This window comes from Salmo salar, chromosome ssa05 (genome assembly GCF_905237065.1).
Source record: "Salmo salar chromosome ssa05, Ssal_v3.1, whole genome shotgun sequence".
NCBI lineage: Eukaryota > Metazoa > Chordata > Actinopteri > Salmoniformes > Salmonidae > Salmo > Salmo salar.
This window is the reverse complement of record NC_059446.1, coordinates 35,082,919-35,098,307: the sequence shown is the minus strand read 5'-3', so window position 1 is coordinate 35,098,307 and position 15,389 is coordinate 35,082,919. Positions and strand designations below refer to the sequence as shown.

Here is a 15,389-nt window from a genome sequence, read left to right as displayed (position 1 = left end):
CCCAACCTCACTTATGCTCTTGTGGCTGAATGGAAGCAAGTCCCCACAGCAATGTTCCAACATCTAGTGGAAAGCCTTCCCAGAAGAGTGGAGGCAGTTACAGCAGCAAAGGGGGGACCAATTCCATATTAATGCCAATGATTTTAGAATGAGATGTTCGATGAGCAGGTGTCCACATATATATAAACTCAGCAAAAAAAGAAACGTCCTCTCACTGTCAACTGCGTTTATTTTCAGCAAACTTAACATGTGTAAATATTTGTGTGAACATAACAAGATTCAACAACTGAGACATAAACTGAACAAGTTCCACAGACATGTGACTGCAGAAATGGAATAATCAAAAGTAACAGTCAGTATCTGGTGTGGCCACCAGCTGCATTAAGTACTGCAGTCCATCTCCTCCTCATGGACTTCACCAGATTTGCCAAATCTTGCTGTGAGATGTTACCCCACCCTTCCACCAAGGCACCTGCCAGTTCCCGTACATTTCTGGGGGGAATGGCCCTAGCCCTCAACCTCCGATCCAACAGGTCCCAGACGTGCTCAATGGGATTAAGATCCGGCCTCTTCGCTGGTCATGGAAGAACACTGACATTCCTGTCTTGCAGAAAATCACACACAGAACGAGTAGTATGGCTGGTGGCATTGTCATGCTGGAGGGTCATGTCAGGATGAGCCTGCAGGAAGGGTACAACATGAGGGAAGAGGATGTCTTCCCTGTAATGCACAACGTTGAGATTGCCTGCAATGACAACAAGCTCAGTCCAATGATGCTGTGACACACCGCCCCAGACCATGACGGACCATCCACTTCCAAATCGATCCCGCCCCAGAGTGCAGGCCTCGGTGTAACGCTCATTCCTTCGACGATAAACGCAAATCCGACCATCACCCCTGGTGAGACAAGACCGCGACTCGTCAGTGAAGAGCACTTTTTGCCAGTCCTGTCTGGTCCAGCGATGGTGGGTTTGTGCCCATAGGCGACATTGTTGCCGGTGATGTCTAGTGAGGACCTGCCTTACAACAGGCCTACAAGGCCTCAGTCCAGCCTCTCTCAGCCTATTGCGGACAGTCTGAGCACTGATGGAGGGATTGTGCGTTCCTGGTGTAACAGGGCAGTTGTTGTTGCTATCCTGTACCTGTGAGGACGATCAGCTGTCCGTCCTGTCTTCCTGCTGTCTTAGGAGTCTCACAGTACTGATATTGAAATGTATTGCCCTGGCCACATCTGCAGTCCTCATGCCTCCTTGCAGCATGCCTAAGGCACGTTCACGCAGATGAGCAGGGACCCTGGGCGTCTTTCTTTTGGTGTTTTTCAGAGTCAGTAGAAAGGCCTCTTTAGTGTCCTAAGTTTTCATAACTGTGACCTTAATTGCCTACCGTCTGTAAGCTGTTAGTGTCTTAATGACCGTTCCACAGGTGCATGTTCATTAATTGTTTATGGTTCATTGAACAAGCATGGGAAACGGTGTTTAATCCCTGTACAATGAAGATCTGTGAAGTTATTTGGATTTTTACAAATTATCTGTGAAAGATAGGGTCCTGAAAAGTCTTCAACTGGCAGCTTCAATAAATATTACCCGCAAAACACCAGTCTCAACGTCAACAGTAAAGAGGTGTACCCGATGTGAAATGGCTAGCTAGTTAGCGGTGGTGTGCACTAATAGCGTTTCAATCGGTGACATCACTCGCTCTGAGACCTTGAAGTAGTTGTTCCCCTTGCTCTGCAAGGGCTGCGGCTTTTGTGGAGCGATGGGTAATGATGCTTCGAGTGTGGCTGTTGCCGATGTCTGCAGAGGGTCCCTGGTTCAAGCCCAGGTAGGGGCGAGGAGAGGGACAGAAGCTATACTGTTACATTGGTGCCGTGACCCAGATCACTGGTTGCTGCGGAAAAGGAGGAGGTCAAAAGGGGGGTGAGTGTAACCGATGTGAAATGGCTAGCTAGTTAGCGGTGGTGCGCGCTAATAGCATTTCAATCGGTGACGTCACTCGCTCTGAGACCTTGAAGTAGTTGTTCCCCTTGCTCTGCAGCTGATCGTCCGCACAGGTACAGGATGGCAACAACAACTGCCCTGTTACACCAGGAACGCACAATCCCTCCATCAGTGCTCAGACTGTCCGCAATAGGCTGAGAGAGGCTGGACTGAGGGCTTGTAGGCCCGTGACTTTTGTGGAGCAATGAGTAACGAGGCTTCGAGGGTGGCTGTTGTCAATGTGTGCTGAGGGTCCCTGGTTCAAGCCCAGATAGGGGCGAGGAGAGGGACGGAAGCTTTACTGTTACAGGATGCTGGCCTTCTAGGCAGAGTGCCTCTGTCCAGTCTGAGATATGGCTTTTTCTTTGCAACTCTGCCTAGAATGCCAGCATCCCAGAGTCACCTCTTCACTAGGACTCTGTACGCCTATGTAGATATTCCATTCAAAATCAGCCGTTTCAAGCTACAATAGTAATTTACACACTTTAACAATATCTACACTGTATTTCTGATGAATTTTATGTTATTTTAATGGACAAAAAATTTGCTTTTCTTTCAAAAATAAGGACATTTCTAAGTGACCCCAAACTTTTGAACGGTAGAGTATACACAGTACCAGTCAAAAGTTTGGACACACCTACTCATTCAAGGGTTTTTCTACATTGTAGAATAATAGTGAAGAGATCAAAACTATGAATATGGAATCATGTAGTAACCAAAAAAGTGTTAAACAAATAAAAATATATTTTATATTTTAGAATCTTCAACGTAGCCACACTTTGCCTTGATAACAGCTTTGCACACTCTTGGCATTTTCTCAACCAGCTTCATGAGGTAGTCACCTGGAAAGCATTTCAATTAACAGGTGTGACTTGTTAAAAGTTAATTTGTGGAATTTCTTTCCTTAATGCGTTTGAGCCAATCAGTTGTGTTCTGACAAGGTAGGGGTGGTATACAGAAGATAGCCCTATTTGGTAAAAGACAAAGTCCATATTATGGCAAGAACAGGTCAAATAAGCAAAGAGAAACGACAGTCCATCATTACTTTAAGACATGAAGGTCAGTCAATCCAGAACATTTCAAGAACTTTGAAAGTTTCTTCAAATGCAGTCGCAAAAATCATAAAGAGCTATGATGAAACTGGCTGTCATGAGGACCGCCACAGGAAAGGAAGACCCAGAGTTACCTCTGCTGCAGAGGATAAGTTCATTAGAGTTACCAGCCTCAGAAATCAGCAATTAACTGCACCTCAGATTGCACCCAAAATAAATGCTTCCCGGAGTTCAAGTAACAGACACATCTCAACATCAACTGTTCAGAGGAGACTGCATGAATCAGGCCTTCATGGTCAAATTGCTGTAAAGAAACCACTACTAAAGGACACCGATAAGAAGAGACTTGCTTGGTCCAAGAAACACGAGCAATTGACATTAGACTGGTGGAAAGTCCAAATTTGAGATTTTTGGTTCCAACCGCTGTCTTTGTGAAACGCAGAGTAGTTGAACGGATGATCTCTGCATGTGTGGTTCCCACCGTGAAGCATGGAGGAGGAGGTGTGATGGTGTGGGGTTGCTTTTTTGGTGACACTGTCAGTGATTTATTTAGAATTCAAGGCACACTTAACCAGCATGGCTGCCACAGCATTCTGCAGCGATACGCCACCCTATCTGGTTTGCGTTTAGTGGGACTATCAATTGTTTTTCAACAGGACAATGACCTAAAACACACCTCCAGGTTGTGTAAGGGCTATTTGACCAAGAAGGAGAATGATGGAGTACTGCAGACTTCAACCCAATTGAGATGGTTTGGGATGAGTTGGACTGCAGAGTAATGGAAAAGCAGCCAACAACTGCTCAGCATATAATATGTGGGAACTCCTTCAAGACTGTTGGAAAAGTATTCCTCATGAAGCTGGTTGAGAGAATGCCAAGAGTGTGCAAAGCTGTCATCAAGGCAAAGGGTGGCTACTTTGAAAAATCAAAAATCAAATATTTTGATAACAATATACATAATATGTTTTGATTTGTTTAACACTTTTTTGGTTACTACATGATTCCATATGTGTTATTTCATCGTTTTGATCTCTTCACTATTATTCTACAATGTAGAAAATAGTAAAAAAATAAAGAAAAACCCTGGAATTAATAGGTGTGTCCAAACTTTTGACTGGTACTCTCTCTCTCTCTCTCTCTCTCTCTCTCTCTCTCTCTCTCTCTCTCTCTCTCTCTCTCTCTATATATATATATATATATATATATATATATATATATATATCTTCAACCAAAACCTAATATTAGATAAAGGGAATCTGAGTTTACAAATAACAAAAAATAAGTATACTTATTTTATTTGTTTAATTAACAAAGTTATGCAACACCCAATGCTCCTATGTGAAAAAGTAATTCACCCCTTACACTCAATAACTGCTTGTGCCACCTTTAGTTGCAATGACTGGAACCAAATGCTTCCTGTAGTAATTTTGTCCCAATCTTGCATGCAGAACTGCTTTATCTCAGCAATATTTGTGGGTTTTCAAGAATGAACTGCTCATTTCAAGTCCTGTCGCAACATCTCAATTGGGATTAGTTCTGGACTTTGACTAGGCCATTCCACAATGTCAAATTTCTGCTTTTTAACTATTTTCACGTAGGCTTGATTGTGTGTTTTGGATCATTGTCTTGCTGCATGACCCAGCTGCGCTTCAGCTTCAGTTCACAGACGGATGGCCTGACATTCTCCTGTAGAATTATCTGGTACAGAGCAGAATTCATGGTTCCTTTTATTAAGGCAAATCATCCAGGTCCTGAGGCCGCAAAGCATCCCCAAATCATCACACTACCACCACCATGCTTGACCGTTGGTATGAGGTTCTTACTGTGGAATGCAGTGTCATCTGTCCAAAGAACATTCTTCCAAGAGGCTAGATGATCATCCAGGTGCTTCCAGGTGTTTTTTGGCAAACTTCAGTCAACTTTTTGGTTGAGATGGTTCCCATTATGTCTGGCGAAAACCAAACACTGCATTCCAAGGTAAGAACCTCATACCAACCACCCTCCAACTGGTAATTACTAGTGGGTAACTCATCTATCATCCTTGAGCTCCAAGTAGGAGGTGGGAATTGTGAAGTTGTAAATACCAGTTGGATGCATTCACATGCTTGGATCTCGATGGGAAACGCCCGATTGGCTAATGGCCAACAAAGTTGTGTCAACCATAAACTAAAAGTACAGCTATCATGCTTCTAAACAAATAATATTGTTCAAAAACCATATTAATAGATTGCTTTTAAACAATAATGTTTTGTAGTTTGTAGCGATATCATCTTGATGTATGTCCCATTATGATGTCTGTGGGTGCACGGGCAGTGCCATTGAGACCATCTCCATTTTGAAGTAGTACATTTTCTTTTCCTACTACTTTATGAGTTGGCAAACAAACTGAAAGGGTGCATACTGCCATCTAGAGTGTGTTGTTTGAATGGGTATAAAGCCACGGTTGGTGATTTACTGCCACCTACAGTTATGGAATGTTTGCTCACAAGAATAATTAATTGACTGATTCCTCCTGATGACCCGGATAGAATCATGTAATCCTTCCTTCACCCACAGGACTGCACACTCAGTTGACTACTTTAAAATGGTGGTAGCCCTCAATGGCAATGTCCATGCCAAAATGGGTTTTATCCATTTAGAGTCTTCCCAATTGGTTAGGAACGCCGCATTACTCAATGAAATTATTTAAAAAGGAAAATCAGAACAGTTATTTTCCAATAATAAACACAAATAAAATAGTAAAGAGTAAAGAGCTACTATGAGGAATTGTGGTGTGTGTGTGCGCATTACGCACTTCCCCCACAGAGATTAATCTGACTAAATCTCACCAAATCCCTCTCCTCACCCCTCCCATCCTCCTTTTGCTGTATCTGTCTGTGTCCTTTCAAAATTACAAAAGAGAAAAACTACATAGTCAACTGTCTTTTTGTTTTACACCAGTCACTGCAAACCAGCCAAACCCCTCCCTCTCTCAGTTACAGCCCTTCTGTTAGCTAACCTCACAGTGCCCTGATTCTGTCCCAAGCGATCCCCAGTCCTGGCTAACACCCTATATTGTTAAGGCCTCACTGAAACAATAGAGTAGGAAGTGGAGGGCGGAAGGATATAGCCGAATGCCGCAGCTTAAACCATAGAAAAGCCATTTGTCACACTTTCTGTCTGTGTATATGAAATTGTGTACACTGTAACTGTGCTACACTTCTTGTTATGCGTCAAAGTGTGATGCTGATGCCTTTGTGTCATATTCTGCTGTGTGTGTGTGTGTGCGTGTGTGTGTGTGTGTGTGTGTGTGTGTGTGTGTGTGTGTGTGTGTGTGTGTGTGTGTGTGTGTGTGTGTGTGTGTGTGTGTGTGTGTGTGTGTGTGTGTGTGTGTGTGTGTGTGTGTGTGAGGGCCAAAGCTTGGGGGGTGCAGACTGCGGGAGGTCTTTAAAAAATGAATATTAAAAAAACGATAGACTAAAAAGATACAATGATATATAGCCTATTTTTTTGTGTGTATTTTATAGATTAGGTCTATACATAGATTTGAACACAAATGTTATAGGCTACAGACTAAAGAAAATTAGTATGCCTATAAACACATGCACTCAAATTGCATGTGTGATGTAATTTCTTTCCACTGGACACAATACGTAAACTATTATTTTACCGTAAAGGAAAACCAAACGGAAAGGGAGAGGGGGAGACGGCTTCGGAAGAGGGGGCATTCCTACAGCGCCTCTTTCACAACCGCAATCATTCAACCAGATTTGAATGCTCATAAAGACATACTGTAGGATAATAGTCCGCGTTTTTTTACTTGAATGTACTGTATATTTTTATATTCAATGTTAAACCGAGCATATCTTCCAAAGAAGTGGTCTGTATCGATTTCGTACATTTTTATTGGGTTAATCCATGTTGTTTTGATAAGCCTCGCCTGTGGATGATGATTTGACACTTCTATTACTTTTAATGTGAGGGGAGAGTAAATAGGACAATCCCATTATTTTTAAATGGGCGTCATTTTCAGAAATTCACAGAGTGGAGAGAAAAACCGAGTTTGAGAGAGAGGGACATCCGTTTGATAAGTGACAGTGAAGAAGGCGGACATTGTTATCCACGCAATAAGGCATGAGTCTGGATTCATTTTTTTTGAGTGACTTCAAAGCCTTATGGTTTGTTTGTTTTTCTGTGGGGAATTTCAAATGACGGCCTCTCATAGGTTCATAATCAAAAGGAATGAATGTTATGCCATGAACAAATCCTCCAAACAGAGGGAATACAACATTTACTCGGACAACGAACGCAGATGCTCTTCAGCACGTCTTTTCTGATAAAACGTGAAGATCTCAGTGAAAGAACATTGCCATATCTTTGTCCAAGGTTTTGCGATATAGAATTACGAGCCAGCTACAATAAAAACGAAATAACGGATTGAAGCAGCATGAAAACCTCACCCTGCCGACGGTAACCAAGGAAAAGAAAGGGGAAACCGGACAGACAGTAATGGACACTTGTTTCATAAAGGCCTCTAATCACAGATTATCATGTGAGATTTGAGAGTGATTGATTGACATTTGATAGAACAAATATTCCCATTGTTGCTTGGTTTTGTTATAGCAATAGCGACCTTGTTCAGGGCCTTTTATAGCTCATAGAAAAACGTCAATTTGATCATGTGAAGCATGTGCACTGTTCCCATTATCCATAGGCAAAGACAAGAATTACTATTGGCCTACATTTGCTTCAACGGTACATTTGCTTCAACGGTGGGAAAGAGACAGTTGATAGTCACAATTCAGGGCAGACTAAAAAGCTTTCTATACATGCCCCATTGCAGGGCATCCCAGGAATTGAAGGCTACAGTTCAGGAAAGGCATTTCTTTCTCAGGTTATTGTATTACAATCAGCTAAAACAATATGGGGAGTGACAGTGAGATTTACAACAGAGAGTTGTCAAAGATGTCTGACGAGGATTTACTCGCCTGCTCTAAAGAAGAGCTGGTGAGGCGACTGCGTAAAGAGGAGTCTGAAAAGATCTCTGCTCTTATCCAGCGTGGACGGCTGATAAAAGAAGTCAACAAACAATTACAAGGCCACCTGCTTGAGATCAGGGAGCTGAAAACCATCAACCAGCGTCTCCAGGAAGAAAACACAGAACTGCGCGACTTGTGCTGTTTTCTTGATGATGACCGACTAAAGGTGAATAAACTGGCCCGGGAATGGCAGCTGTTCGGTCACCACGCAGCCAAAGTGATGCGTGAGGATCTGGGCGGCTACTTGAAAAAACTGTCCGACCTAGAGCTCATGCAAGACGGATTAGTGAAGGAGAATCTGGACCTGAAAGAGCTCTGTCTGGTCCTGGAGGAGGAGTGTGTCAGCAGGAGTGACTCCAGTCCCGGTGGATCCACTGAGCTCAACCTGCCGTGCATGGTGTCCCGAGACCTGGGGGATGGAAGTTCAAGCACTGGGAGCGTCGGTAGTCCGGACCAGCTCCACCTGGTTTGCTCACCTGATGACTGAAGATGGAACAGAGCTGGATACTTTCACTGATTAGTGAAAAAGCACGATACAGTGAAATATGGGTCGAGGAAATATGTTGACATGGTAGGAATATAATTGTTAACAGCATTCATTGCTAGAACACAAACTTTGTTGGGATTCTTTTAAGAAGATAGCATATTACACTAAATACAGCAACATCTCCAGAATGGCAGCCAGTCAGGTGTGCCTTCACCACCTGCTGCTGTCTTAACGAAAACTTGAAAAAGAATCCTGAAGAGAAAATAAAAATGTTTTTTTTTTTCCTGGAAAGATGACAGCCCTACAGAGACATTAGACACTAAAGATCAAGCTTTTTTGGAATTATAATTTCTCAATTTGTATTTTTTTTCGACCAATCTTGTCGGAGGTTTTCCTCTTTTCAGTGATTGAGACTGTATATGGTTAACATTAGAAGGTGTTGTTGGAAGGAGGTTGAGATAGGATGTTATCTCATGCACTGGACTGTCCTGGCAGTGGACTACTTTTCACTGTATTGCACTGGACAAAGCTACCATGGATCCCTGTAGATTCATATCTCAATACAGATTTGAGCCATACTAGTACATGGATATCCAAAAGCAGTGAAAAATTTGAAGGATGAGTTTTTTGTGAGAGACCTTTAAATAACGTTTAAATCATGTAGATTATGCATTCAGTCCCTCAGGTCAGGATTGGAGTGCTGTGTGTATGAAATCACAAACTAACAATGAAATTGTGTATTATCAGCGTTGTCTTGTCTGCCCTTCAGTTTCACACTGAAATTGCACGAGAGACAGTAATTTAGGCTGTACAATACAGTAAACATGGCACCGCTGGTTTGTGTCTTACACCTGCACCTATGAACTGAACTCACTCAGAACTGAACTGCCCAGGCAGTTCTCAACCAGCCACTTTTGTATCAAACTGGTAGGTCTAGACTGGAGTTTACAAGATGATGGATTTATAGATGCTGGCGACTAATAAACACTTTTTATTTCTTTATTATTGTTATTATTATAACTGCTTCACATTTTCTGTTTAAGTTGCCAGTAGTCAGGATCCGAATATAACTCATGTTTTGTGGTAATTCTGTAGAGCTACTCTCTCATTGTCTTCATTAACTTGACCTATCAGTATTACTTCATTAATGACACATTTCTGTTTTGTGCATATAGAACATGCTCCTGGATTGGATAAGATTTTTTTTTTTGGGGGGGGGGGGGCTTTAATTGGTGGGCTGCTCGTAGTGCATTGAAGACATTTAAATACACTGGCTGAAACACTCAATCGTGTTGTGACCTTTGTGTGTGCAGGAAGACCATTTTACACGGTGTAACGTGAGTGATTGATCTTCGCAATCTGTTTGTTCCAGACTGCAGTTGATTGATGTTCCTGTCCATGTCATACAGCCTGACATTGATGTTGGACCTGTTTGCACAGCGAGGAGATCTGGAGTGGACAGTAACACTTTCATCAACTTAGCAAAACACAGAGAGCTCCTTTGACAGCGAGGAATACACATAGGCCCTCTCTTCTAACCCCGATATTTATATGCTCTCTGGGCCATGTGTGAGTGAGTGACTCACTTCATTTGCGAGAAGTACAGTAACAAGAGAACTCCTATGTTGAGGAATCAGGGTCATGGTAAACAGATCACCATTTACTAGACTCTCATTATGATCTACTCCTCTACTTTCCTGGACTCCCTCTTACTGTAAACATGCTTTCCCATTCAAATCAAACCAAGATGTTTCATTGTGACCTCATTCTCTTCTTGCTCATTATCTTTTATACTCGGCCCATCTGAAATGTTAATTTGTGTTCTTTTCATGTGCCAGTGATCCAGTTCTTTGCATTTTACAAGGACAACCAGAGAGGAATGGCCAGTTTTCCACTCCCTTTCCTCCCCAGCATCCATTACGCCCTTCTGTAAGGTTGCTAGGCAGCAACATCAATCAGGAAACAGGATCTATTCAAAATGGAACTACTAACTAATTGGTTTAACACTAATGAATATTCTTTAACCCTTTTGTACTATTTTAAAGCATAGAATTTGTTTGGACTTGACAATGTGATATTTGCGTCAGTATGTTATCAAACACACTTCACCACCAAATCAACATCCGTAACTGTCTTTATAGTCTTTTATTGTACAGCTTTGTAAGATCACATCAAAATGAAGGCACTGCCCACTAAACCCACAGTCAAAAGAGACACTACACACTCAATACATGTCTATATTTACTCCCATGGTCCTGCCTTAGTTGTCTTGAAAATGTTCCCAGAATAATGCGGTTTTGCATAAATTAAAATTTATATTGTATTAAACTACAATATGTATACATTTTTTTTATATAAAGATAAAATACATGAAAGATTACAACTTGGCATGCAGGTATGATCATCCTAAAACCAAACCAACCATGTTGTTACAGGTAATAAAGGCCAGTGTTCATACAGAACATGTAAGGCTTCAGTAAATTGATGTGGTTCCTACATTTCAAATGCAGAAATATCACCATTACCAAAGTGCACAAAGTTGATGCATTTTTGTTTGAACATTTGCACAATTCTACCTTTTGGGTTTTGAGCATAACACATAGTTAGTCAGATGTTAAATGCATCAGGGAAAACAAAACAAAAATAGATAAACAATACAATCCTTTAAATATGAGTCGTTTGCGTCACCATAATGCTTTGTGAGTGTCAGTGTGTTAGCTTTTGTATGTCACCCATGTCGTTGTCATAATCGTCGTCATCTTCATAACCGTCAGTGTTGTCACTCAGTCTTTCCCAACATGGAAGCCCGTTAAATCACAGTGTGAAGATGGTAGGGGAGTTTAGGGAGTGATCTGATTGGTCCCCACTGCTGCTGCTACGGCGATGTGCTATACTACAGGGCTGGGGGTTTCGAGACTGCTGGACCACATCCTGTTGAGAGGAAGATGGCAGAGCCTGGGATGAAATAGTGGAACTGGAGTCTTGAGATCCAGAGGGATAACTGAAGACCAGACTAGCCATGAAAGGAGTAAGAGATGGAGTAGATATAAGAATTGGGGTGTGAAGGGACTCAGATTCTGTGGGGACGGTAAAGGATGTCACAGGACGAGCAGGGATAATAATTTGGGGTTTGGGCTTCTTAATCTTTGATTGGCTCTTTACTGAGGACCGTGGTAGGTCCTCAGGCTCGATTTTAATTCCTAATGAGGGAAGCCCTGAGCTCGGGTCAGAATCCGAGTCAGAGTCCTGGATCTTGCAAATGGGACGGTGGGCCTCTATGACCAACTCTAGCTTTTCTTTCTCCTTCTGTAGTTGAGCAATCTCCTTCTGCAGATGGGACTTTTTAACTTCCAACTCGTCTGTCTCCTAAGAGAGGGAAAACGAAAGAGAAAAGGTCAATCTATTTTTTTTTCTTCAATTGGCACAAAAACACAGTAGTTAAAACATTAAATGTGAGTGTCTTATAAACGGGTGATATGATTTAAAACAAAAAAAATATGTTACTAAGCCTCTTCAAATTAAATTCAACTTACGCTTTGCAGCGTGTCTGTCAGCTCACGTCGGCGGTTACGACACTTGGCAGCTGCCTGTTTGTTCCTCTCCCTCCTAATTCTGCGTCTTGCCAACTCCTCTGGGGACAACTAAAGTGAGAGAAATACATTGGTACTTTTTTCATAGTCATCAAATAAGTTTGACAAAAATGTACTACAACTTGAAAGACATCTAGCTAAACTCAATTGAAGGGGACTGCACTAAATAGCAGATGACTAAAATGTGTTTAGTTGTGAAATACTACCACCTTGTGCATAAACTGAGTCGCTACATTCAAACTTTTACAATGGCATTTTGTAACATATGAGCCTTTTGTCACACCCTTTCTCCAATTTAATTTAACATTTTGTCCAGTTCTTTGTTTCTGTTCATCCAATTTTTTCCCGCCCCTGTGTTATGAGTCACTCAGACCCCCATTGTGACTCAGGTATGAGTCATATGACTTGCCGCGTTGAGTCACATGACAGCCCATTTCCCATCCCGTCAAGCTCAATCAACCACACATTCTGGAAGTGTAACTGATAGCCAAGGGGTATAAAAAGCATATACCCTCAAGGAAAACAAAAACGTACTACTACTAGTAGTTAAGCAATTAGATAATTACTTGATGTGTTGCCGTCTTACATTTCGTGAACCCGCACGTCAGATATATTTTGTCTCAAAATCAAAACATGCTGATAAAAGCTCTCATATTTTCTAGCACTTAGCCTATTAAGTCACTAATGTCAAATGAGTGGCGTATCTCAAACAATTATAAAGCAGGTCAGTTTGCATAGCTGTTCCCAAGTACATAGGCCTAGGTGTCAACCAAAACAGATATGGTCAACCTCTGCATCATCTGGAATTTCCAAATTTTCACCCCAGAAAAATCTAGCCCATTCAAAAGAGAGCTCTCAAGAATATTTGTTTATGTAATTTTGTTTTCATCCTATCAGACAGAATGGGTGTGGGGTAATGTCTCACTGCCATGTCAGGAGTATAAGTCAGTCACAGACACTACAGGATATTACTCACTACTGACGACGACTCAGCCATCCGTCTCTACACCTCTGTGAAGTCTCTAGTTGCCATTTTCCATGCCCCTCTCAGTCCCAACGAAGCGCTGGAATTCTAAGCCTCTATCTGTATCCAGTGTAGCACTATTAATAAGACAACTACACGGAAAAGGGTCTACTAGTGCAGAGCGATTAACCAAAATGGCCATTTTTTTTAAGGAACTAATCGGTTCAATTATTTGAATTCCATTTTGTTCGTTTTTTTTTCTGTGAGCTGGATGTGCGGCTTCTGTAGAGATAAATCAGGTGAAGCATGAACTGTCCGATGTATTAGGGAGGTGTAGTTTCCACCAGTCCAATATTCTACAGTTTAGCTCAGAAAATGTTGTAATTATTAACTACTTTGACCATAATCCATTATGCTCCTGCTTAAACTAGTCTGGTCTGAGCAGAGCAGACATGGAGACAGAAGAGAGAATGTGCGATCGAGAGGGCTAGAAAGCAGTTGCTTCGCGAGCTTGAAAATACATGATCTAAGTCAGGGCCCGAGTTTGGGAAACCCTGATCTAAGTGATTGATAGTTGGTATTCAGCAGTCAAAGTATGCCTTATTTATTTTGAAGAACTATTAAAATAGTGATTTTGTCAGACAGCATAGGCAGCAAAGCTCTACAGAGATGAGATGACTCGGAATGAAATAATTAAGTCTTCAAATAAAACAAATATTTTAAAGTAAAGTTAGGTGAATAAATTATGATTAATAAGTGATAAGTCACAACCATCATGGGACTTTTATTAACTGGTTTATTCAGTGTTAAAGCATTCAGCCCACACAATTTTTTTATAAATCGAACTGACTTCAAAAAGCACTAATCACTCAGCACTAGGGCCTACTAAACTATACCTCTTCAAAGACAACCACCTCTTCGAAATGCATGTTGTGATAAGTGACCTTACGATTCATCTGCATTTTGGTCAAATATCCACCGACATTCTGGCACAATGCCTACCTACCTTTTGAAATAAGAGTTTTACACTCTTCTGGCTAAAGACGAAACATATTCTTACATGTTCATCGTTCCTGCGTCTGGTCGTGCTTCCGGAACTTGCCGCGGCCCTTATGACCCCTGGTCTGTAAAGGTATGGTTGAGAAGGTGAGGGGTTGAAGGACCTCATTCCTGCTGCAGGTGGGTAAGGAGGACGTGGAGGCCGCGAGGGGCCAGCTGGACCGATGAAGGAGGGCTCGACCAACCACTGGAGATCTTGGTTGGAAGTGATGTCGTTGAGACTGGGAACAAACTGACTGCCTCCTGCCACAGTGAACTTCTGAAGAGAGCGAGAGCAAAAGAGAGACCGAGATTAGCATAAAGAGATTATGGACAAGCAGAAGGATTTAAAAAACAAAACTATTATTTTGAACCAGATATTTGACATGGACATACGCATGTATCAGGACATAAAGGCAACAATTTCGATAGACGGAATTAATGGTTAAATACATCCATCACGTGTATAAATTCAACATAAGCCCACAATCAGACTTACACCATGGCTATAATACAATTATTAGCCTACTACATTTCTTATGGCATTATTATTCCATTACTACTCTATTATTAATATATTCTGCAATTAATACTATTAAGCAATATAATTATGGGGGGGGGGGGAGAGACTTTAAACAAAAATGATAATGTATTACTCTTATTAAAGTTCATCAACATAGCCCATGTGTGCCGCCTACCTGATGTTGTTGAGTGGTTGAGGTGCTGGTGTCCTGGGATACAGCGCTCGATCCGGTGTGTGGGGAACCAGAGTCGCTGTTGGGGTACGTAGAGCTGCCTCCGCGGCCCATGTCCCCAAAGTTCCGGTACATCTTTGATTGTAAACTGCAATCCCGATGAGTGTAAAGTAATCCAGAGGAGTTTTATGAAGAGCAAGCGGTGAGGTGAATGAAGTGTTCGAGCAGTTTCACGTTCACTATTCAAACGTTGGGGAAACCCTCCTTATTGCGGGAAGTTGGTAGGATCCGAAAATATGAATCCTGAAAGGGGAAAAGGAAACTGTAATGAAAAGCTTGTTCTTGTGTATGACCAAATTCTCTCAAATAAATTTAAATTACTCCTTACTTACATTGATCATTCCAGTTGGACTGAAAAATATAGAGTGATCGTAGAATTATACACGCCCAAACCAATACTATAGTTTTCCACGCCCCTCCCAAATTACTGGAAATGGTGTTGTCTGGTTTTCGGCGTGTAACTGACCACGTGCGAATTACGTATTTGGCCATATATGGTGAGTTTCCTC

The 15,389-nt window shown here is 41.7% G+C and overlaps 2 protein-coding genes across 2 annotated transcripts; one reads left to right on the top strand and one right to left on the bottom strand.

Moving 5' to 3' along the window:
* The first annotated feature begins 6,694 nt into the window (after positions 1 to 6,694).
* On the top strand, positions 6,695 to 9,535 carry LOC106604713 (coiled-coil domain-containing protein 85B-like). The gene has a single exon (XM_014199654.2). The coding sequence runs from the start codon at positions 7,931 to 7,933 to the stop codon at positions 8,531 to 8,533; it is 603 nt and encodes a 200-aa protein (XP_014055129.1). The 5' UTR covers positions 6,695 to 7,930; the 3' UTR covers positions 8,534 to 9,535.
* Positions 9,536 to 10,663: 1,128 nt separating this feature from the next.
* LOC106604712 (fos-related antigen 1) lies at positions 10,664 to 15,305 on the bottom strand. Its single transcript, XM_014199652.2, has 5 exons — positions 15,213 to 15,305; positions 14,824 to 15,123; positions 14,148 to 14,405; positions 12,067 to 12,174; positions 10,664 to 11,899 (listed from the first exon to the last, which is right to left on the bottom strand). Exons 2-5 carry the CDS (start codon positions 14,953 to 14,955, stop codon positions 11,348 to 11,350), a joined length of 1,050 nt encoding a protein of 349 aa, XP_014055127.1. The 5' UTR covers positions 14,956 to 15,123; positions 15,213 to 15,305; the 3' UTR covers positions 10,664 to 11,347.
* Between the last annotated feature and the right edge of the window lie 84 nt (positions 15,306 to 15,389).

What these genes read in the sequence shown, in the direction of transcription:
- LOC106604713 (XM_014199654.2), top strand. Translation starts at nt 7,931, where the DNA reads ATGGGGAGTGACAGTGAGATTTACAACAGAGAGTTGTCAAAGATGTCT.
- LOC106604712 (XM_014199652.2), bottom strand. Translation starts at nt 14,955, where the DNA reads ATGTACCGGAACTTTGGGGACATGGGCCGCGGAGGCAGCTCTACGTAC. An exon ending in CAACCACTCAACAACATCAG is followed by an intron (nt 14,406 to 14,823) that starts GTAGGCGGCACA and finishes CGCTCTCTTCAG; the next exon opens with AAGTTCACTGTGGCAGGAGG. An exon ending in TGACAGACACGCTGCAAAGC is followed by an intron (nt 11,900 to 12,066) that starts GTAAGTTGAATT and finishes TCCCTCTCTTAG; the next exon opens with GAGACAGACGAGTTGGAAGT.